The 24,480-nt window shown below is 39.0% G+C and overlaps 1 protein-coding gene across 1 annotated transcript in view; it reads left to right on the top strand.

Moving 5' to 3' along the window:
* The window catches only part of LOC110479950 (uncharacterized), a 322,855-nt gene that overhangs the window by 273,677 nt on the left and 24,698 nt on the right, over positions 1–24,480 (top strand). The window contains exons 16-17 of the mRNA XM_085585937.1: positions 13,350–13,472; positions 22,107–22,207. Coding sequence (XP_085442063.1) covers positions 13,350–13,472; positions 22,107–22,207 — 224 coding nt within the window. The remainder of the gene's footprint in view (positions 1–13,349; positions 13,473–22,106; positions 22,208–24,480) is intronic.

Raw genomic sequence — 24,480 nt, 5'->3', positions numbered from 1 at the left:
CATAGGCACGTCAGAAATTTGATTTATTCTAGTTTTTCTTAAATTTTTGTTCTGGCTGTTGAATGTGGAGATAAAGAGAGAAATCTTTTCAGTGGTCATAGGGACTCTTCAGTGACACAACACTGATTATAGTAACTCTTTCTTCAAACAGTTTCTTGTAGGTTTGAAAAGTCATCACATTTTTCCATTTAGCCCCCAGTGAAGGTCAAAGTCAACATTCAGTTCTCACAATATGAGTGGCTATTTGTGATAGAAAATCAAATTCAGCTATAAGTTTATTACAATTATTAACATAGAGCTTTCCTTTTTTTCTGAACAGGGCTGACAGTATATTAATTCATATTTCAGAAATTTCAGTATTTTATAAAAGGTCTACATAGCTAAGTGTGTTCAGTGGCATATTTAGAAATATCACTGGGCTTGAAAGTGGAAATTAAAGACATGGTGAGATTTACATCTTATAATGAAAAGAAGCTCATCATAAATACCCCTGGTTGCTATAGTTCTACCACCAGCTTTCAGGTGTGTTAGTGAAACACTAGACTCTGCAGAATAGGTATCTAAAATACTTGCAGTTCTATTTGTCACAGATTTTAATATTTGTGATGACTATATTACAGCAAAGTGGCTGAAAATCTGACTTGGTGCTCAGGGCATTTCTGGCTTCTCTGCCTGGTTGATTTTGCTGCCCTGTTTTGGCCTGGAATGAGCAGTTGCACCATAGAGCATAATTGCACAAATTCCTGGAGCTAGCAACACATGTTATGTGCTGTTGGAAAGTGTGAAATCCACACTTTCCAGTGCTAATAGTTATTTGTTTATTTTTAATTTCCTCGTTCATGAAGTGCAACTCCCCTTCAGACTGTACTGCTGCCTGCTTGCTGTGGCCTGCAGTTGTCCAGATTTTTAATTGTGTTCTCTTACATAGAGGGAAAATGCAAGGGGAAATGTTTCAGAAGTGCTGATTTCAATGTTGCCATTTCCATTTCTGAATTTTCCCTTCCATTGGATTTATAACTTGCTAGCTAGAAACATAAGAGGATGTCACATTATTAAAATAAAAAGCAAATTAGGTAGATTCCCTTCAAGAGTCTTCCATTATTAGTTAATGTCCAGGTTAAGACTCTTCTTGTTTTCATAGAGAGCATGATCCAACCATTTTTGCCTTCAGTTAATCTGCATTTCCATTAGCTCCTTAGAGTAAAAGAGTAACATACTAATGTTCTTTTGGTTTCATGGCCAAATATGGGTATTTCTCCAGGCTCATTCATTACTATTCATCTAATAGCTACTTTAAGGTTTATGAGAAAAAGTAAAACCTACCATAGGGATAATCTCAAATATGGCAAGCAGCTTTTGCCAAATGGTTCACAGCAGCTCTGCAATTATCTTATTGCTTTATTTCTCAGAAGGGAAACACTCTTTCCTCAAGCTTTTGCTGTAAAAACTGGAACTCTAAAAAAATTACTTCTATTTTAAAGGTCTGATTTCACATGAAAATTATATGCATTGCAAATGTTTTCTTGGCAATTTACTTGTCATAAATGCCTATTGTACTGAAAAAGCTCTACACGGAATTGGATGTATTTATTCTGCATGTGCTTAGGAATTTGTGAAAAAGATACAATGACAATAAAAATAGAAATATTATGACTCTCTGCAAACCCCCAGATACAGAGATTGTTTTCAACTCAAATGTAGCTTTCTGAGGTCTGTGTAAACCAGGCTTCCTAGCAGGGATTAGGTACATGCTATTGTACTTTCATAATGAGGAGAGCACTGAACCAAACAAAAATATTGTGCAGTATTGACAGAAGACATTCAGAGCTGGTGCCCATAAAATAATGCAGCTAAAGGCACATAAGGCTCACTACACTGCTGTGTTTGGGCCATTATTACTCTGAATGCAAAGCTTAGCTTTGTTGCTTAAAATGTAGTCTGAAAAGAGTGGCAATGGCCCACGCTCTGCTCCAGTTCAAAGCCTGCACCCAGAGACTGGTCCTTGGAAAGTCCTTCCCAGCTTTTGTAGGGAAATGTGCCCAAGGGGCAGTGGCTCTGGCGTAAAATCTGAAATTACTTGATTTTCACCTTTTTGCTGAAGTGAGCCTGAATCCAGCCCTCAGCCATGCTCATCAGTCAGTATTTTCACTTGCCTGGGGGAAGCACAGCAGGCTTTGAAGTGGAGAGTCCTTCCAAGCACCAGCAGGACAGAAATACAAATATTTTCACCCAGGCTGGTGAAAACTCTTTGAATGGGTTTCTTTTTCAGCTGTCACTGAAAGACTCTCAGTTTTTAATTGTAAAATTATTAGCTGGATGGAATGGGCTGCCTGGGAAAGTGGTGAGGTCAACATCCCTGGCAGTATTTAAAGGACACATAGATGTGATATGGAGTGACAGGGCTCACCTGTGGCCTCGGCAGAGCTGGGTGAATGCTTGGATTTGATGATCTTAAAGGTTTTTTCCAATCTAATTGGGTCAGTGACTTCAATGCAATTGTTCATAACAGACTGCACTGCTGTGTGGCCAGATGCAGTGTGGGGGTTGTTGCACATGCCTTTTCCAAATGCTAAAACTTAGGGGTTTTTCTCATTATAATCTTGGGAGCATCCCACTTAGGAGAAAGTACTTAGGAGAAAGTAGAAGCACACAAATAGAGTGGTATTACTATAATTTGATTAAAATTGCTTGGGATTTTTTCAGGAAAAAATGCTAGAAGCTGTTTGTTCACTAAAACTAGTAATTTTTCCTCAGAAAACAGTCCTCTGGGTAATCTATTGTAATGAATTATTGTATTTAAATGTATAATTCTAATGTTTCCTGCGTGGAATGTACTAAGAGTTTTAAGGTAAAATTAAACATTTAGTTAGGAAGTAATTTTGAAGGTTTTGTCTGTTCAGGTTTTTTGGAATTGTGGATTCCCTCTTTCAACACAAAAACATCTAAGACTGGAAAACTTGGGCCACCTGTCCGACCTGATCTGCTGCATATTTTTGGACAGAAAGAAAATTTAATTAGAAGCAAATTGTGTAAGATATTCCTTCCCCAAGTTTTATGCCACACATACCATGAAAGGAAGCTGTATCCTCTAGCAAGCAGAGGATCATAGCATGGACAGAGTTGTTCAAGAAGTCCTTAATGGTGTCAGAAAGGGCCCCCAGCTATTGCTGATCCATCAAGCTGTTGTGTCATCTCTGGTTGTGGCTGAGCTCAGTCACCTGGTGACTCTGGTTTGTTCTCCCACCTGCACAGTGCCATTAAACTTCATGGAAAACCTTTGTCTGGTGCAGGCAGGGCAGCTCCTGGAGTCAGGAGAGACAGGTGGAGACTGCATACCTGAGTGCTGGCTCAGTGCTGAGCTTGGGCTGCCTGGGACCTGCGTGGGCAGGGGCTGAGCTGGGACACTCAGGCAGGGGGGCTCTGCTGAGGCTGCCTTGGGGAATGGGGGCTTCCCTGGGGAGCTGCCATCACTGCTGGGAGAAGCCCCAAATACAAAAGGGCTGGCTGAAGCCTCTTCCTGGCACAGGAGTGGTGCTCTGCTATGGACTTGAATTTTTTTTCCTCTTCAAACTTGGGGCAGCAGCACTTGGTGGGAAGAGCTGAGCCAGATGTTGATGGATGTGAGCTGTGCACCTTCCCTGCACTTTTCAGCTGTAGTTGAATGGGTGCTGTGGGATTTATCCCTGGACACTTGGGGATGATCTGGGTAAGAGCAGTAAAAACCTAGGCTTGCCAGTGTCTGCAGTGGGATCACACCTGGGTTGTTTCATGTTACAGTAGGAGGGAATGCCCAGCTGTATGAAGGATTTAGCATAAAGATCTTCAGGTAATTTGATGATACAGGATGATTTAAGTAAAGAGTTTAAGGTGGCTCCAGATTGCTCTCGAATTATTTAGCTGAGGCCACTGCACAGCCTCCCTAAGCTGAGTTTGGGTGCTGTACCAGGAGCCCTGAGACACAGCACAAAAACACTTGCTCCATTAGATAGCCCTAGAGGGACTTCTTAGCCCCTCTATTTGGCAACCACGAAACAACTGAGCTGGCAGTCGGTCTGCTCTGTATTCATCTCTGCTTTAACAGGCTTGAGCCAAGCAATACCTGGATCTAATAAACCACATAAGTGTTGCTCTGTGAAGGCTCTTTCCAGAAAGAGATGATGTGCAGTGCCATGCAGCAGGCTCGTGCCTAAGCCTCATGGATGAGACCCAAATTAAATCATATCTCCAGAAGCTGCTGTTCCCTAGATACCAATATGAAAATAATCCATTTCTAAAGATAAATTCTCCTCATACATCAAAAGTAGAGTACATCAAATGCTGCAGGAAGAAAAAAACCAGTAGCTGTAGGGAGGGTTTCAGAAATTTCAGAGTGTGTGGAGGAAACCCAGAGCTGTTAGCATATTTTTTTTACCTTTTTGACAGCGAGTAAATGTTCTGTGGCAGACAAATCTGCAGGAAATAAAATTTTATGATGTGCTGTAACCATACTGGTTATATATCTATACACTACTGGCAGGCTATCAAAAGATGCACATTTTCAGCATTTCTGAATGTGACTTGAAAGCAGCTTGACTTCTGTAATCATAAACACTGACAAGTGTACTCTGCCTACATTGACCGGATGATGTCTCTCTTCATATTAGTATGGTGGTGTTGTACAAGCAGTCCAGTGAGATCAAAATTAACTGAGAAGAAAAGGGAATTTTCTATCTTGCCTAAATATTGGTCATAAACCAATTTGCCTATAAAAGGAAACTGCAGCTCCTTCTGTTTTCTATCCTATTGAGCTACTGCTCAAAATAACAGTAGCTAGTGCTGGCAATTATTCCTTTTTCATTCTGTGCATCTTAGTAGTATGAAAACAAATTCTCTTTTCATTTATCCTAAGATAATCCCTAATGGAGGGGCACTACTGACCATGAAAGCAATGATAGTTAATTGCAGACATAAAATACCTCTCTTCATGTGTGTACATTTTATAAGAACTCTGATGAATCTATATGGGGCACAGCTGTACTGTCTCCTCTCCAAGCCAGTACTGTCACACTCAAGCACATAACCCAGGTGTAAGCATATCCTTCCAAAACACCTCCCCTTTGCAGCTCCTATTCCTACCTTCTAGAAATTATGCATATGGTTTCTAGCTCAGTCAAAAACCAGGAGTAATTAATGATTTCATTATCTTTTTTTAATGGAAAGGTAGTAGTTACCATAATGAGTACATGATTAAAAATAATAACAAGCATACAACTTAACAAAGCCCATTGGGCTCTGTTCTTTTACAAAGGCTATACATTGGTGTGTGTACCTAATTACCACACTGAAGAACAGAAGCAGTAAATGTAAACAATTTGGCCCTAATGTTGTTGTCAGGACCTTCATCATTAATGTGAAATGTCCTTGTTCTGGCTGCTCTTGTCTGGTCTGATGAAAGCTGCTCTGTCGGTGTCCCATGCAAAAATTGCTTTGTGCAGCAACCTGGGGTCATTGATAAAGGAAGATGAAAATAGCAATACAAAGCTGAAAAATTAATTATTGTATTGAAAATATGCTTTACACTATACAAGGCTGAGGCAGAACAAAATTAAATCCCCAGGGAAAAGCCACAAAGTACAGTAATATGGAGTAAATTAAAGAAAAATACACAACTTAATGGAAATGGCCACTTAATCAAAGGGTTCGACAGTGGTCCATGATTCTGGTGTTTTACTTTCAGGCATTTGGACTTTCACATTTTTAGTCTATGTTCTTTATTTTCCTCTTAATGTAAAAATGTGTTAGGTAATCCTCTCTAATGCTTGCAAATCAAGGAAAGTTTCAAAGATGAAAGTAAAGCTCTTCCTGGGTAGCTTTTGTCTAAGTGTTCTTAGCAGTTAGAGGTTCTTAGCCATAATATACTGCCCATGAATCAAAGAGAATAATTTCACTACAACCAGAGGAAAGGCTTGTGGATGTCTGTTATTTAAGAGGCAACAAATAATGGATGACGTGGAAAATATTGAACGTTAAATGCTCTCTTGCAGCTGGCTTACAGAAGTCTTTAATGTTACTAGATGTTTGATAGTACTAAAACTAAGAAAAAAGGATCATGAGAATATTCCAAAGTTAAGGAGATAATGGACTGCAGGATAATTTTAGAGAAATCAGAGGTCAAAAGAAAAATTCAACCAAGAGAAAAAAAAGAAAAAAGCAAACTTGCAGCAGAGCTCTCAAGGAACTAGCTGAAATATCTTGAGGGGCAAAAGAGACAAAGTAGAGAAATGCACATCTAGCATCTATATTTAAAAGGAATTTACTACTTTCTTGTATTGTGCATCTTGTCACCTGGCTTGAATAGCTAAAAAGACAGCAAAATATTAATAACAGCATTGCAAGCATCAGGAGACTTACAGCATTGTGGGAACACCCTCGAGTGATGCCAGATAGGATAGGCCCAGTTTAATGTACAAGCAAACTGGTTTGATGGTGGGAGGCTGTAGATGAGACATATCTTGATAGTGCCCCAAACTTATGAAAAGTAAACTAGCAAAGATAATACAAATCAGATGTGTTAAGCTGTCCCCCCCCAAAAAAGGTTCAAAAAGCTGCTTGCTTTCTCTGTCAGTGTTGTACTGCAGCCCAGATGTCACAGAGCAGGCTGAGAGAGTTTCTTTGCTGCTGCTGGCCTAAGTGGCAGTCCTGCATTCAGGGCACCCCTGGCCGAACACAGACCTGTTGGTTGGTTTGGCAGGAACATAACCACTCCCTATAACCACTCCCTCAGATTTCCCTGCAGCTCCCTGGTTCAGGATCTCAGCCACATCATATCGGAACTCAGGCAACCCCCAATGGGAAGAAATTATGATGTCTGGCTCCAGATCAGAAGGCTGAAGGATAGCTTTATTAAAACTATACTATATTACATTAGTATACTATTTAAAGAGATATTATCCTATTCTACATATTTATTTCTTACTTACCTAAGGCAGACTCGTCACTCTACTGAGAGCCCGAGCCTCAGCTGGATCCCACTGGTCACTGAACCCAAACAACCTTCACCAGAATCCAACCCAGCAACCACTGCAGGTAAACAATCCCCACACCACGTTCCACATGGGAAAACAAAGGAACTAAGATAAAGATTGTTTTGTCTTCTCTCTGTACTTCTTCTGAGAGACATAATTACATCTCTCTGTCCAGAGAATGTGAATGCCACATCAGACTTGCCATGGGCAGAGCCTGCAGGAAGCGGTGGCTCTCCTAACATCACTGATCTAGAACCTGGGGCAGGGGCCACCAGACCAAAAGCCAAATTTGTGATTGTGTCACACTTCCTGTGGACATCCCCAGTGGCCCAGGCAGGGGCTGTGGGCTCCTGTGGCTGTGGCAATGGAGCCTGCCTCAGTGAAAAGCCTGACCTCCATAGGAAGTACCTAGGGAAGGGCTTTTTGGGATCATTACTGGAAAATTTCTCCTCCTGATACTGAAAACAGCTCAGTAAAATAAACACAATGCTTTTCAGAGAGAAAATTATAGAGTGCACCAAGACATTCAGTGTACCAATTTTCAGCATACTTTCTACATAATTAGCACGCTATTAGAAAAAATAACTAGAAGGCACATTTAGAAGTCTTTTTTGCTCAGGGCTCTTTACTATACAAAGCTGAAATACCATGACAGATTTTAAACAGCAATTGCTATTTATACTGGTACTAGAAAACCTCTTGAAGTGAATTTTTCTTTAAGCTTCTCAGTTTAAACCTCAACTACACATTCTCCCCATGATATACCTGTGGATGCCTAGCATTAACTTTGTCAGGGAAGTTATGTTTAGCCTTTCCTCAAAGTCAAGTCAAAATCTACCATGAAACTCTGTGCAGCTGAACGCATTAGTATTCCATTGGTGAAGTCAGTATATACCTGTACACTGACTTCTATTTTGAATCAATTTTATAGCCTTAAATGATTAGTGCCTGAAATAAATGATTGAATATGCCTTGAGAGAAAATGTGTGATGAATAAAATGATGAAAAAATGCTTTGTTTCATGAAGAGACTTGAAGCAGATTTATCTTGTTAAAATGCTGCTAGAGTGACGATGAGGTAAAAATGTGAATTTTCATTCTCAATTAACAGATTTCCTAAGACAGTTTTCCTGGAATGTTTAAAATCTTTTCTATCATAGTGATTTATCTTACACCTCCTGTCCACTCCTCCTTTTATCTGTAAAAAGTTGTCTATACACTGGGACTGCTCACTGTTAACAAAAAACTTATGACAAATTTTCTGTTGAAAAGGGACTTCATTGACTTATCCATGGCCACCTCCTACTCTGTAAAATCATTCTACCCACCTGTAGTTTTAAATGACCTAGGAATGGATCTGAAATCCTTAAGAGTTCTAATAGATAATGTATATGTGGCAGGACAGACAGTAGTGTCCCCTCAAAACTGGTTTTAATCATGTATTTCTCATAAGGCCTCAGCAGTCATGTATAATTAGTACATGCAGAAATTTCTCTCCTCAGTCTGTGGGAAATAAAACCATTTAACTGGGGAAAGATCACATTTTTTTAGACTCACTGAGTAGAACAGCATCTCCTGCCTACTTTGGAATGGAATGTATTTCTACCTTTTGTTTGGAACAGTCCTTATTTGTCTGGACAATCATATGATTAAGTATATTGCTGAAAAAGCACAGGCCTTATATGATCCTTGTGCAAGAGAACATAAAGGTGTCCAACCCCTTTACAGTGCAGCTGGAATAGCTTTCCTACTCCTGACAGGCTCATCCAGTGATACCAAGGATTGTGTATTTTTACCTTCCAGACAGATGGAAAAGGCAATTTCAAGCAAATTAAATAAACAAAACCTACTCTTTTGAAAGGACTTCTTAAAAAATGTATGTTATTTAATTAACTGTTGAACCCTTCTTACCACTTTCTATTAAAGAAAACAACCAGCAATCTCCTTTTTAAACCTTGGATCCCTCTGTGTAGGGGCATTATGATTTTATCTTCCAGGGCTTCAGACCAGTGCAGTTTATTAAAGACAGATTCTTCCCATGGAGGGTGAATCTCCTTGAATTTAGCATTATGTCAGTAAAAAAGGGGTGTTCCCACAGGCTTTCATCACTGGCGTGCTGCTGACCAGCCCTTGAAGCACAGACCCCACAGCACCGTGCTTCCTGCCCTACAGTGAACAAAAGCACACTTTTTATTTTTGTCAAAGCTATAATATGCACGGGCAGTGTTTGGAAGGTGCACATGCCAAGGCCCAGAGCAGCAGCAGAAGACATGCATGATTGACAAATGCTGCAAGACGTAGCCTTGAATGCAACAACAAATCTCCCATCTGTAATTTTCCTTAAAAAGCACATAGCTGAAGCTCATCCTCTCTCTTTCTTGCTAAAGTAGGTGTTTTGTGTAAAGTACAAATTAATTCAGTCATTATTAGTAATTTTCAAAGGACTTTGCCTTTTCCTATAAAAGCAAATCCTATACTTTATCCACTTACAGCACACGACATCGCAGCCCTTCACACGCGCTGCTGGCTGCTCATTTATCTTGCACCAGTGATAGTCTTTTAGCTGACCTGTGGTGTGACTTTAGCTGAATAGAATGTAAAACAGGAGCTGATAAAGAGCATTTTTACATCTGAAGGTCATAAATATTGAACAGATTCCCTGTTGTGCTTGTAAAGAAGAGTGTCACGCCTCTTTTGGTTTTGCAGTCAGTCTTTGAAAAGCAAAGGCCTAGCAAGAGTACTGGGGTATATATAGAATACATCTTAACACTTCTAAAGGAGTACAGAACCACTTCTTTAAATTTAATAATAAATACAAACAGTTTGTGCTTCAAAATGGTACATTAATGCAGTGCTAACACTGTAATATCTGCTCAAAATCAGAATATTTTAGAAGGTTGGGCTGTTCTAATTGTAATGTGGTTAAGCTGCATATCCCAAATTATATATGGCATATTTTAATAGTAAGAATGTATTAAAACTTACATTTTAAAATCCACTTTCTTTTTCAATATGTGAAGCTTATGCTAATGAGGGGTGAGTGACAAAGGCAGATTTCAAGGTTATCTCTTCAGTGGTTAGAAATTTTCAAACTCCACAGTTTCACATCTCAGTTTTTGATTTTTGGTTGATTTTAAAATCATGCTGACTGAAATAACCAGTTCTCTCCTCAGAGGTAATTAGTTTCCTGTTTAAATAATCTCATACTCTGAACTGTAGGTTTTTTACCTTTCCAAATGTGGTTAATTGTATAGGGGTTGCATATTTTTTTTAAAACATGTATACATGGAGAATTTAGAGAGCGTGAGGAACTCCATAGTCCAACTCCTTGTAAAAGTGTCTACTGGGAAATAGAAAAGGCTGAAGGATAATTCATACTTTTTGTTTGAGATTAACACTGAAAATTAAAGGCCAAATTGATTTGCTTCAGGGGTACTTTGCTGCTACCAGTTTGCAATTTGTTATCTGGACTTCTTAAAATGTGTGAGGTATCTTTACTTCTCTTCTTCCCACAGAAAGCAGCAGTAGTGAGCACTTCAGACCTGTTTTGAGGAGCTGAGCATCAGACAACATTTTGTGATCCAGATGTGGTCTCTAAAGAACACACAACTTTGAGGGTTAACCTTGACACAGCTTTAAAAACCAAATTGAATCTTCCCACTGAGTTAGTGGGGGCTTTGACTCTGGCTGCATTTGAAGGAACTTTCATGGGAGGGATCCTGAGTAGGGACATTTTGTCCCTGTGTATGCAGTGCTGCCATCAGGGCCAGACCTTTAGAGACCTCCCCTGAGCCCACAGGGATTGGCATGAGGATTGTGGCACCCCTGCCCCACAGCTCACCCTATGACTCTGACTTGTCATCTTTCATAAGTGCCTTAAACCATTCTTTTAACCTGTAAATATATTTTGTATCTCTTTTCGAGGCTGAATTCAGCACAATTTTAAAGATATTATTTGTCTTAACTGCTATTTACTACAGTATCTGAATAAGTACATCACATTTAGATTTCACTTTTTAAGAAGTGCATGCTTTGTTGTAGATAGACAAGTGGAAAAGTTGGAGACTATTGAACTCCTACCTGTTTCATCTGCTAAAGAACTTTAATTAAAATGGGGACCTCATTAACAGAGACATTAACCTATAATTTATTGTTTCATTTTCCAAATGACTCCTAAAGCATAACTTATCATGTACCACATCCAAACAATTGATAAAACCAGTCTGTAGTCTGACACAGGTTGAGTTTTGTAACAGACTTACCAAAAGTCTTTGACATTTTAAAAAATTTCTGCCTGTTAGAAAGAGTAACATTCTTCCCCATTAGAGTGACTTTTTCATCAATGGCAATGATTGATAGAGAGAGTCTATTCCTGCTAGAAAATAGCCCCATTCACATTCTGAATCTAAATAAGACACTGGAGTCTTGGTTGCACAGATGTATGTCCTTGCCCACTCTGCACAGACAAAACAGCACAGAAAGTGTTGATCCACAGCTGTGGAAGTTTGCTGGCTCTGCCTGTCTGAGCCGTGGCTCACTTCTGCACCCACACACTTTGCACTCCTGAATTTTAGGCAGCCACTCTGCACATTGTGTTGCAATTGAGTGGTCATATCAATTTAAAAGCAACCAAAATCTCTCTCATATCTCTATAAGGTTGTGCTGTATAATGGCCTCAGAATATTCATCAGTTAAGGTTTTTTTCCCTGCCGAGGGTATCAGTTGTTCCACTCCCAGAACTACCAACCATCCAGGAAAATATGGATTTTCTCATTCTTGAAGCTTGCAGAAGAAAGAAGTGATGGAAATAAAACTGAACTTATAAGTGCTTCTCTTTTTCCCTTTTTAGGAGCAAATTCAGCAATGTAAATGGACTATAAAAATAAATTTTGTTATTCAGTGAGCAACAAACTTCAATTTAGTTAAATGCACCAGACTGCTTTAAGTTGCACATCTTGTCCAATATCATCTATGCCTCATGAAGCTAAAGGGTCGCTGTTATTGAGGGCCATTCATCCTTGATTTGCTGAACAATACAGTACCAAGCAGAACCACAAGCCCTTCTGTGTATCTGAGACAAAAGGATGTGCTTGAGGTTCCTGAGGAAAAAAAGGAAATTGGAGCCCAAATGATGTGGTTAGACTTGAATTGTGAAGACTTGGGAAATCCTGTGGGGCCAGGGCTTTTGGAAGGCTTTTCCTCAGCTGGCAAAATCCACAGGGCTTGTTGGAACTCCAGGGCAATTTTCCAGCAGCAGGGTTTAAAAGTCGTGCCGTGGCAGTCACATGCATGACAGGAACTTGTCAGAAAGTTCTGAACTGAGCTCCCTGCTTCCCAGTTCTCGTGTCTGAGCCCTTGCAGGCAGCTCTGCTGCTGACTCCAGCAGTGGGGGAGGATGTCCTCTCATGGTTTGTGTCTGGCTGCCAGCCTGAAAGGGCAGCTGGAGAAGGAGCCATGGGGGCTGGCCTGAAAGGCTCACTCAGCTCTTGCTTCAAGAAAAAACTTTGCCTTAATATATACTAAGGGGTTAAGAGGGAAATGAAAGTTATTCTTTCAGTAAAAGGAAATGGCTAAACAGTTTTATCTGAAACCTGCTAAAAACCATTTGCCCCTGGGTGGCCACAAAACAGGAAAATATCACCAGAGAAGGGAAATGTTTCAAAAAGTTATCTGAATGAAAGAAACATAAAGTTATAGTGGCACTCCTGACTTAACCTTACCAGCTACTGCTACTGGAGCTTACTATAATACTGCATCTTATCTGACCTAAATCCTAAGCCAAATAGTTTTGTTCTCTGTTCCTTTATATTTTGCTGCTGGCTACAGATAAAATTGAGCATGTTTCATTCAAAGAATATTAGTGTCTAGATACTGATTGTTCATCCACTCATAGACACAAAAGAAATAGTAAAGAGTATTTGCCTCAACATAATGACTTCATCAAACAAATGGAACACAAGTACTGTAGAAACAGTAGTGTAGAAACAAAGAGAGTTTGCATAAACTGAAGAACAGGAGGGTAAGGATGACTATTGCACTTTCATGGAACAAAACTGATGACTCCTTTGATAAACAGCATCATAAAACAAAGCTGGATGTTATTAAAATGTGTCTTTGTAATTTTGTAAAAGATGGTGCTATTTTGCTTATATCCTTCAAAATAAAAGGACTCTTAATTCATAATTTATAAGCACAGCCACTCCAGTGAGTGTTCCTGCAGGCTACTCTGACTACCTTAGCAGCCACCAGAGAATGCTAAGCAGAAACTGCAGTGACCCTTTTGGACACAAATAGGCTTTTACTCATATCACTTGATAATTTTTTTCCTTTGTCCTCTTCTACCCAGGATGTTAGCTGGTCATCTCCACACTGTTGTAAAGATGAAAAGAGTGGAAATAACATGGAGACATCTTCACTGCTGCATGCTGACAGGGCAGAGGCAGCCTGCATCGATTGCCACGTCTCACTGGTAATAGGAATGTAAACTCAGCCTTGTGCTGCTTTCCATCAGAGCAATGCAAGTCCAGCTTTCCTTTTGCACAGGCCTGCATTCATTTCTCCAGTTGTCAATATATCCTGATAGAGCTTTTAGAGACTTATCAATATTTAACTGCACTTCTATTGACTCAGCAATTACACAGTAATTGATTTAAGATTGATTATAATCGTGTTAACATTTTAATGATCAAAGAGTAATATAACAAACTGAACGTGATATAATTTTAGGCTTTTATTATCTTTGTCCATGTGTATTATTATTCCTTGTCACCAGATTTTAAGTTTTATTTAATGTTGTATTGTTCACCAAAAATAACTGAGAATATTGTTTATAGATTTACTCTTTGCTAGAATTAATTCTTATTTTTACAGCATAATGTTTTTATTATAATTAAAACATTCAAGTGAATCTCTTCAGAATATCTTGTTACCAGTTAAAACATGAAAAGCATGAGTACTGGCAAACAATCAATTAATTCCTGTGCCCCACATGAGGCAGTTAGCTAAAGGATAAGACAACTAAGTTATTTTATCAACTGCAGTGCTGTATCCAAGAGCTGGGTTTGATGAATGATGCTTTTCATTAATCAGTTTTATTGATTTCTTGCATGGAGAGCTCTGAGACTTAGCTGGAGCTACAGCAGGTTTGAACTCTGCCAGCTGTGGAGATATAAATACCAGCCAAGAAAAATATCCAAAACATAAAACCAGGAATGTGGAAAGATGGAATTTTTTCCCAGTGCAAGTGGTTAATTCAGTCCTATTGGTGCTGCTATCTGTTTCTCTTGGTATGTGAGGTGTAGTGAAGGTTGTGTGTGATCTGTTGGGTACAAGAGCAGTGGGATGTGAGGGCAGGACTAACTGCAGCCAGGACCAGACTGGGATTTTACCTGTCAGATGGGGTTGTTTGGTTGGTTAGTTTTAGTTTTTTTGGGGGGTTTTGTTTGGGTTTTTTGTTTTGTTTTGGGTTTTTTGTTTGTATTTTTTTTTTAATGCTAGCTCAATAAATAGAAGTGCAACAGAAAAATGAGAAGAGAAATTAGACTACAGGTGTTCAGAGACTGTCACTGTAAATCATTTTCCCATTTTTCACCCAGTCTTTTCTGAGATCGTCAGAGCTTAATTTAAGAAAATCTAACACTATATTTTTAGCTATCTTTTGTCATGACTTATCTTGCTAGGGCACTTTCCAAGAACACACTTCTGAAGTTTTTCTCAAGACACAGAGGCCGGTTGCTCTCACAAATAGACCTTGGGAGACTGAGTGTTAGATCTGGGCCTTAATCAAAGGGAGAGAAGAGTAAAGGAATCTTCAAAGGATGCCTCACTATGCAAACTAAGAGGTCTGTGAGCTATTTCATTGCTGAGCCAACTTGGTCACTGGTCAACTGAAAAGTGATATTTTCTGCAATGAAGTGGGGAGGTTTGAAGTTTTTGAAAGTTTGTGAATCCTGCTTTAAAAAGCTATCAGAAAACTGCCACTTGCTGGGCTGCCACATCAAAGATGGCAAACCTTATTTTTCAGTGCTGTCATTGTAGGATTTGGTCAGACTTGTGACTATTTATGGATGTATATTTGTGACATCTTTTCCTGTTTCTTATTGACCATTGGAAGTTTTGTAACTTTCAGGCATGAGCAGTGCTGCAGACATCCTTTCACAGAATTGTTAGGGTTGGAGGGAGCTCTGGAGAAAGATCATCCAGTCCAAGCCCCTGCCAAGGCAGGGTCACCTGGAGCAGGTGAGACAGGAACTTGTCCAGGTAGAATGTGAATGTCCCCAGAGAGGGAGACTCCATCACCTCCCTGGGCAGCTGTGCCAGTGCTCTGCCACCCTCAGTGGGGAAAAGTTCTTCCTCATGTTGAGGTGAAACTTCTTTAGTGCTTTAGTTTATGACCATGAGCACTAGTCAGAATTTTATTTAATCAATCTTTGAAGGAATAGAAGCTCTTCTAATGAAGAGGTATTTTATGCATACTTGTGGGTTATTTTCCCTCTCCTTCCTTTTAGCTATTCCATCCTTCTTGTCAAAGCTGAGGTTCAGTCTGATATGGTATTTAGGGTGGCATGGGTAAAAATAAAATAGAAGTTCTTTAATATTAACACAGGTAGTTGAATTGGACTGTAGTGAGAAAAATCATCAGAATCTTCACTAAATACTAAGGTTGCTTCTATTGTGTACAAGGGTTCCTCAAGATATGTGTTTTCAATATACCCACCTTGTGGTGTCATTTCAGCACAGCAGCTCAGAGCAGGCATGGTAATTGCCACTTGCCATAATAGACATTAATATGGTAAATATGGCTTCAGGCTGCCCTATACAGGGTCCAGCAGGAAAGCCTGAATGTTAACTTCTCATCAGTCAGTGGGTGCCAGAACACAGAACCTCTCCTGGCTGTATGGTGGGATCTGATCCAAAACAAGTTAAGAAACTGGTTTAGAAATTAATTTTGTTTCTGTTTTGCATCTAGACAGATATTAGATGTACATAAACACCCAGGAAACCCTTTTGTTCTGACTTTGTTGCAATTTTTAACTACTTTGCACAGTTTGTACATGACTAAACCAGGCCTGGGCCTGCAGTTGACTCCCCTGATTTGCTGGAAGTAAATTAGGACAGTCAGAAAAAGTCCGTGTGCTGCCTCAGAAAAAGTTTCTGTGTTCAGGATTCCTCTGCATTCAGTCAATTTGGATAAGGACTATCAGGAGAAAAGGCTGATTCCTGCTCAGTCAGACTACTGATGGGGAAATAAATAAAACATTTTAAAAGGACAAGCCTGTCCACATGTGTACACTTAATTTTAGAACTTCATGCTTTATTTAAAATTCTTATACATAGGTAGAAAATACTGAAATTCACATTAAATATACTTCATTTTAATTAAAATATAATACCAGGGGGAAAATCTCAAACAAACACACTGCCTGTAAAAGAAAAAGAAAATAAACCAAGCAAAAGCCTGTCACACACAGTTGTAACTCAATTCTCAATTCTGTCCTTTTTTAGCTGCCTGAAACTGAGGAGCTGAATTTTTAGAGCCATTGGGTGTCACAGTTTTGTTTGAACGTAGAAGAGACTGCAGCTGCCTCAAATTCCTCAAAATTATGTCTGAGATAGCTCAAAGTACATATCTGGGGTTTCTTGAACCTGAGGAGACATTGGTCCTTGAGTTCTGGGTCCTTGTTTGCTGTGTGCATCCAGAGGCTCTTTGTTTCTCCCCTGACACCCACAGCAGGCTCCGAGGAATGCATTTTATTTATCTCTTTGCTGCTTCGTTTGCTTGTTTGTTTCTCATGGGCTCAGGTGAGATTTAGGTACAGCTGTGCTCTCCCTGAGTGACAGGCAGAGCCCAAAAGAATTGTGCTGAGCTTCCACAGTGCCTGTCTCCTCTCAGACACCTGCAGAGCCTAGGCAGGAATTCTGTCCAGCCTTTGATCCATCTCTTCCCATGCTGCTTCTTCCCACCTTTGTGCAAAATCTGGGTGGATTCCTAGATGGATTCTGTGATTATTAGCTGCTGCCAGACATAGCAGCAATATTTAATACTTCCCTTTTATGGAGGTTTTTAATGCGTTTAGTGTTTGAGCTAATGAAATTCTGATACATGATATACATCTCTCATTGTGGTTGCAATTCTTCACGTTATATTTTTTTAAATAATGATCAGTGCTTTTTTCTATTTAGCTTCTTTAAAATGACTTTTAAAACTAAAAAAAATCTTAAAATATACAGGTAGCACTGCAAAAATGCTATCTGTTCAAGTTGGTCAAAAGAAGCTTGGGCCTGCAGCTACACAAACACTTGTGTCAGACTGAGTCTTATATATGGCACTTATTATAATGTGGGTCTGAGAGACAAGGCAGTAAGGGCAGGACTGAACTTCTACAATGCCTCTCCTATTTTAGCTTCATCTCTTTTGGGACAATATCAAAAGAAAAAGGAAAAACCCTTAGATGTCGTGTATTATATGTCAACATCCCCTGGCTCCAAACATAGCCCAAACCCAATTCCTTCACTTCTGTGTAACAGGAGGCCTAGAAACAGTTGTTTTGCATGACAAATTGCATTGTTACAGCCACTATTGTAATTAGTATGGAAGGTAGATATGTCAGATTTAGGGGAAAAATTTTACAAAAGATTAATTGTAGTCTATTAAAATTCTAAATTCATCATCACTGGAATTTTTTGTCATTTTATACCAGAGCAGAAAAATTTCAATGCATCCATGAAACGAATCCAGTATGTGCTAATCTGCCATGCCAACCTCATTCCAATTTGAGGGCCCAAATGTATTATAAAGCATAATTACTCCAGAGCTAAAATCTTAAGGAAGGCTTTGAGGGCAGTGTCTGTGAAACACAAATTGAAGCTGCCATGGTTCATGTTTAAACAGAGAACTTAATCTAGTAGAACCCGTAAAAGCAAGACCTTCTTAATTGCCCCAGGTATCAAAACAGAAGAAGTGTTATTAGAAAGTCCATATTTCATAATGGTTTTGAGCACTGCTCGTTTTAAAATGGATTGAAAGACCTCCAAAGGAGTGAAGATTTCCATACGTTTTAAATTAAGCAGTTTTAATGTCTTTTATATTGGCTAGCAATTGCCACACTAGAATTACTTTTTCAACATAATTTTGTCTGCAAACATGCAGTGTTTAGGTAGATTATTATGAGTCTAGGTTTCTCTCTTTTTTTTCTGTTCAGCTGTATCAGAATATTAAAGATTTTTAATAATGTATTGTCAGCCACTGAAGTGTCATAGAGGAGGAGATGCTCTTTCTTCATTAGCCTTTTTCAGGATAGCAGTGTGACTTCTGAGAATACCACTCAGGGCCATTTAAATCAGTACATCATTTCTTTCTTTAAGGTAATCATTGAAGTCTTCTTTCAAAAAAATAACCTGATGAAGACAAGTGGGGTCAAATCTGACAAAAACAAATTGTTCTTCACTACTGAAAATCCCATTTGGTAATGAAAAGATCAGTTCAAACCAGGATTTCTGTTCTGAGCTTTGAGAAACTTGAATTTTTTTAGTACAAGTGAACAGAGATTAAGTGCAAAACAAACCTCTTCTGCCCTTCTTGTCTGACTGCAACATAAAAAAAAAAAGGGCAACAGAAAATTCCTGGCACTAACACTTTTTACTTTTCCATAATATCCATATCTTAATTTATCCTAAAATTATTATAGCTTGATGATCAGCTAACTAGGAGCATTCATCATAATTTTCACTGGCTGTTTGCAAAACATTACATCTGGGTAATTTGATGCAAGTTACTTTTGTGAACACTTGCTTAAAATAAAGCACACAGACAACATCAGCAGATGAGCCATCTCATTTGGTGAGAGCACTGGAAAGAACACTTTTTATCTGATCATGCAACTGCTTATAGGAACAAGCTAAAATCACAGGAAATGCACAGTGAGGAGTCCTAATATGCAAAAACACCTTATCTTTGTTTCTGTATAAATTGTTCTCTCAGTAAACCTTTCTCAACATTTTGCCCTGCTGGGATAGCCAATGAGACATAATTTCTTCTACTTCATATGCATAAAATTATATAATGAGTCACTTTTCATAAGCTTAATTTTACTGTTAGTGTTTACCCTGTGTAATTCATGACCTAATGGGCCTTATTCGCACTTCAGAAATGAGTGGTTGTATTAAATATTCTGAAATCACTAGAATGGGTTTGCTATTTGTTTCAGTGTAGATGCCAAATCATCTGCTGCTGAATCAGATGCTGATTAGATGATGTCATCTAATAATGACAAACATTTTAGCAATGAAATAGCTGAAAAATGGAGATGTCTTTGCCATTGCCCAGAGGGTGACTCACATCCAGGATAATACCTCAGGAAGTATTTTGATATCTAGTTTTCATAGCAGGCCACAACCATTAGGACACAGTATTTCTTTCCTTCTAATGCCAATCCTTCTACCTCAGCTCTGGACCAGAATTCATTCTTCCAACTCTGTCTTCTCTGATGTCCTCAACCCCTTCTGCACCACTCTCTAATTGATAATTCACAGTGTTGTCACTGATAATTCAGTCCCCATTCTAACTTAGGAGAAAACCACGTTCATTGCTTGCACTCACATCCCTGTGAGTGCCACCTGCAAACCCTGTGAGCTCGCTGCTCCCCGGACACGCCTGAGGCTGCCCCAGGCTGGCCCCTGCATGGACACAAGGCTCCACCTTGAGCTGGTGGTGACTAGAGATGGGCAGAAAGGGACAAAGGAGAGGCCAGCAGTGTCATCAAGAGGTAAGGGAATCTTGAGAGACAGAAGAGAAAGGAGACATGAAAGAGAAGAGTGGTTAGTGGCCAGAAGCCACAGAAGTAGAGAGGTCAAAATGGTGATGAGAGAGTACAGATGAATTTATATTTTTTTAATGTTTAGAATAAAAAAGTACATTGTGTTGCAACTTTAAAATAGATGTTTAGTAGCAGTATTTGTGCAAATATGTCCAAAAGTAAAAGAAGAACTCTTTGCAGCAGGGACTATTTTTTATACTATAGAGCCCAAACAGGCTGTAGATGCTATAATATTAAACCAACTGAAACAAACAAACAAAAAAATCACTGTTACTTACATAGGATATAAGGACATCCTGAATGTTCATCATTCCTATACTGAGTTCATTGTTTTGTAAATTTGATTTTTATATCTGTATTTAAAAATTTCTTAAAATTTTTGGTTTGCAAAATGAGAATTTGTTCAATTCAGAGGAAATAGATTATGGGAAACTGAGATGGAAAACAGAGATTTGAAGGGCTTGTGAAGGTTCTAAATAGAAACATCTTTTGATCTTTGAAGTTTTGCTGCTCTGTCAACGTCATCCATAACTTTGACTGTCTTTTCTATTCTGAAATAGCTGGCTAAAGCATAAAAATAAATAATAGAGATACTGTCCAAAGGTTACTTTAATCATGGATATTGACCCAACAGTAAAACAAGGATGGAAAGGTTTCTCAGTAATATATTTATAATCTCAGGGTTTTCCTTCTCACAGTAGCCATAGGATTTGTTACAGGAAAGGGCATTGAACAGACTACTCTGCCATAACCAAATCAGCCAGGAGTTGTGTTGTTTCACATCTGTTTTCTGGCTACCCCAGAGGAGGAGGTATAATTATATTCCTTATGATTATCTGAGGCTGCAGGAAAAAAAACAGATACTGTTTTCCTTCAAAGGCTAGAAAGAAATGAAACATTTTTTCCAAGCAAATTTGGAAGGCTAGGTCTGTCATCACTGTTCCTTTCCTCTCTGCATTTGCTCTCTGCATTTTCACTCCATTTTTGCATTGTTTAAACACATCCCAGTGAACTGAAACTGGTTCAAGGGAGCTAAAAATCATGTATTATTTGCATTAATTTTTTGCTTGAAAAAACCTTGACCAGCATAAGTGTAAAATGACCACATGTCTCTTTGCATTTCCAGAGGAAAAAATAGGAGATTTTAAGTGGTGGAAAATAACTTGTAAATACACTTGATTCTAAACCCATTCAGGCTCTGAGCGTTTTTCTGTGATAGTCAAATAGGCCCTCAAACTACCCTCTCAAAATTAAGCCTTATTGCAGATGTTTTAATATTTATACAGGAACTGACTCTACAAGTTAGAAGAGCTCAGTCCCCAGGTGTTTATCCAGTGTTTTCATTGCTTCCCCAATGCTTATGATAAATAGTGTACCTTTCCTAAAGCAGGGTTTATTTTCTTCAACTATTTGTAGGCAGCTGTCATGTACCCACTGAGTTTCTGCTTAGTTGATCTCCTGTGTGTGTATATTACCCTTCTAAACATTCTTCCAAAGTCAGACCCCACGGGTTCCCTTTCCTGCAGTGCTTGGCAGTGTTTCCTTGTGCCTGGTGCTGAGCGTGCTGCTCCCTGTGATCAGCCAGAGGCACCCCTGCCCTGGGACAGGAGCTGAAGGAGCAGTGCCTCCACCCAGCTCTTTGAGAAGGGAGTAGCCAACAGAGGAAAACAGAGAGGATTGGCAAGACTGGTGTGATTTTGTCTCCACTCACCAAAGAGAATTATTGCTTCAGTGCTGGAATAATTATGAACCATTTTGTGGAACTGGTCAGTAAATTAAGCTGTGATGTGCTAAGAAAAGACTAATGGCAACAATTCTGCTCCTTTCCTTGGTTCTGCTCCTTAATCCTAGCAATGAGAGAATTCTGCAGGCCTTACTCCAAAAGACTGGATTTCACATTTCTCATTATAGTTCCCTGAAGAAAATGTATAGGCAGTAGCACTGTTCCTAAATCCTTAGGGAATTGAATACTTGGAGTCAAGTGCAACTAGAGCATGATTATATCAATCCTGTAAGAATAGACTTTAATTCTCTGGAAGAAAAAATAGACATTCTTTAATTACTTTTGCTTGCCTTTCTTCACTTTAGATTTGCTCTAAGTGGTGAATCGCAGATATGATAATGTTATCCTCCTTCGAAAATGATTGTTAGAATCCTAGAAGCAGGGATATGGCTGCTCCTTTGAAATTCTGCCCTTAGGATAGAGAAAAAAGTTGGGCTGACTCAGAAATTGTCCATTTTAGTGTGTTTCATTTCTATCTCAAAGGCCAATTCTTGTTAAATTCTAGGTTCAAGTACAAGAGCTGAAAACCTGTGAGCTACAATATGTGAGCTACAGGTACAACCTAAAATTGAAGACAGAAGGAAAAAACAGAAGTCTCAAGATAAGGTAAAATAATTGCTAAAATTGGCAGTTTAACAAAGAGTTTTAAAAAAAAACCCTAATTCAAGTGTGCATGGGTGTATCTGTGATTTGTTATTGTTTCACTAACAAGAATTATAGTCATCTAAACAGATGTCATAATGACTGAATTAATATACGGAGTACTAATACCAGGTAGATTGAATATGGTGTAGAACATGTCTTCTTCTCTGACACACAAAGTACAAGCTTTCCAGAACAGTAAATGTCCATTTTATGTGCCTGCTCAGGGTCTGTGTGACTCATCAGACTGGGCTCAGCTGAACTGAGTAAATAACTGCAGCAAAAGAACACAAGGTGCAGTTAGACACTGGCTGAGGTAGAACAAAACAGAAGTAGCAGAGAGCAGTGGGGTGGCCACGATGCAAAAGGGATGGCCACCATTACAAAAGCAACACAAGGGCAGAATTACATTCCTCAGGGTGGCAGAGGAACTGCCCAGCTCTGGGAGCAAACACGGACCTGATTTGCCTCTCAGGTTGCCTCAGAGCCCAGGTGTCCTGGTCAAACAGGGTGTCCTTCTTTCCACTGGAAGCTGCACAGGCTCATGCTTCAGGTGCACCATGGTGCCTGGCTCTATTTTTCCTTAATTCCAAAATACTTTTGGCAGCAATTCTCTCTTTTTTTGAGAAAATAGAAAAATGGCAGAAGTGTTCAAATATGGAGTTTAAGGTACTTAGAGAATCATAACTTCCCTGTTTGATGCTTCAAAGTGCCTTCTTACATATTATAGGACACAGTTTTTAAGGAAGTGACAAAGAGTCTTTAATTTTATGTAGAATATTAAAATAATTGCTTTCTTTAGCTGCTTGCATTTTATGTCAGTCCACTGTCTAAAAAACTACAATATATTTCAGTGCCCTTTTTTTCAGCTACAACATTTTAAAACACAAAAATTCCCTTTTTCAGGTTAGTGCAGAGAGAATGCAGTGAGTAAGAATCTGCCAATTTCCTTTCATGCTTGATCTTTGCTTCCTTGATCATTTCCGTAATCTCTATCACTTTGGCTGTCTATGCCTCCACTCGTAGCATTAACCTTGATGTTTTGTAATAGATGTCTCACATGGCCTTTGCTCTTTCCCGCTCTCTCCCTTAATTTCCTTGGCTATCCACACTAGTAGTTTTCTCCTTTTATAGCCTATTTATTTCCCAGTGTTATGTTCTTTCCTTGGACTCCCATTTAATTAAAGCTGCACTGTCAACTTGAAAATCACATTTCCATCTGAAAATGTTGTGTCTTCTCTTGTTACACGAAGCCTTTGAGATGGCTCTGGCTAAAACACAGAGTGGGCTGGGGGAGTGGGGAGTGTGCCCTGCCTTTTGTCATTTCACTTACCTTGTGTAACATTCCAGCATTATTCCAGTGTCTGGCATTTCTGCTGCCTTAGACAGTTCTGCCATGGCTGTTTGCAGGAGGAGGAGAGGGATAACCCTGTGGCCTTACAGGAATACAAGTCAGTACTGAATGCATTAAGGTGTATTACTGTGCTGCCCTAAGAGAAAATTAAACTCCAGACCTCTCACTGCCCCCGTTGTTAGGGAAGGACCAGGTATTGTATGGGCAGTTCTGGGATGTTTTCATTAGTGTTTCATGACTTCTGAAAATACAGCCACTTCTGTTTGTTCTCTCCTTTTCCCTGCCCTGTTATCATGTACCAGTCACAGAGCAAATATGGCCCTCTCAAATAAATCCAATGTCAAATAAAAAAAAAGCTCTTTTTGTTCATAAGTACCCTCCATTAGGAGAGAAATAAGTCCTGCTGCACCAAAACTCTGTATTTGGGGTCAGTATCTACTTTTTAAATTTCTAATTTTAAAAACTCATCCAAAAGAATTTTATAATACTATTGTCATCCCTTACTTCAGCAGATACATTTATTCTCACAGCAAACAAGACATTGTGTTGCATACTTCAAGTCCATTTGAAAACAGACACTGAGAAGAGTAACAATAAAACTATAACTAAAACTATAAATACTAATATATATACTATATATATACTGATATACTAAAACTATAAATTATGAATATGGAGATATTTATGTGTTACAGTAAAACAGAGAGATAACATACAGAACAGAATTAGGAAATGTAGTGGTGTTTTATATCTTTAAGGTGTTTTTTTTTTTTTTAATAGAATTACAGGGGTTTCTTTTAAGGTTTCATACCACACATGTTTTTCTTGCTAATATGCTCAGTCATGTAATTTCCTCTCTCTTTTACTCAAAGCTAATGAATTT

Source organism: Lonchura striata, chromosome 8 (genome assembly GCF_050655825.1).
Source record: "Lonchura striata isolate lonStrDom1 chromosome 8, ASM5065582v1, whole genome shotgun sequence".
Classification (NCBI taxonomy): domain Eukaryota; kingdom Metazoa; phylum Chordata; class Aves; order Passeriformes; family Estrildidae; genus Lonchura; species Lonchura striata.
This window is presented reverse-complemented; position numbering and strand designations above follow the sequence as displayed.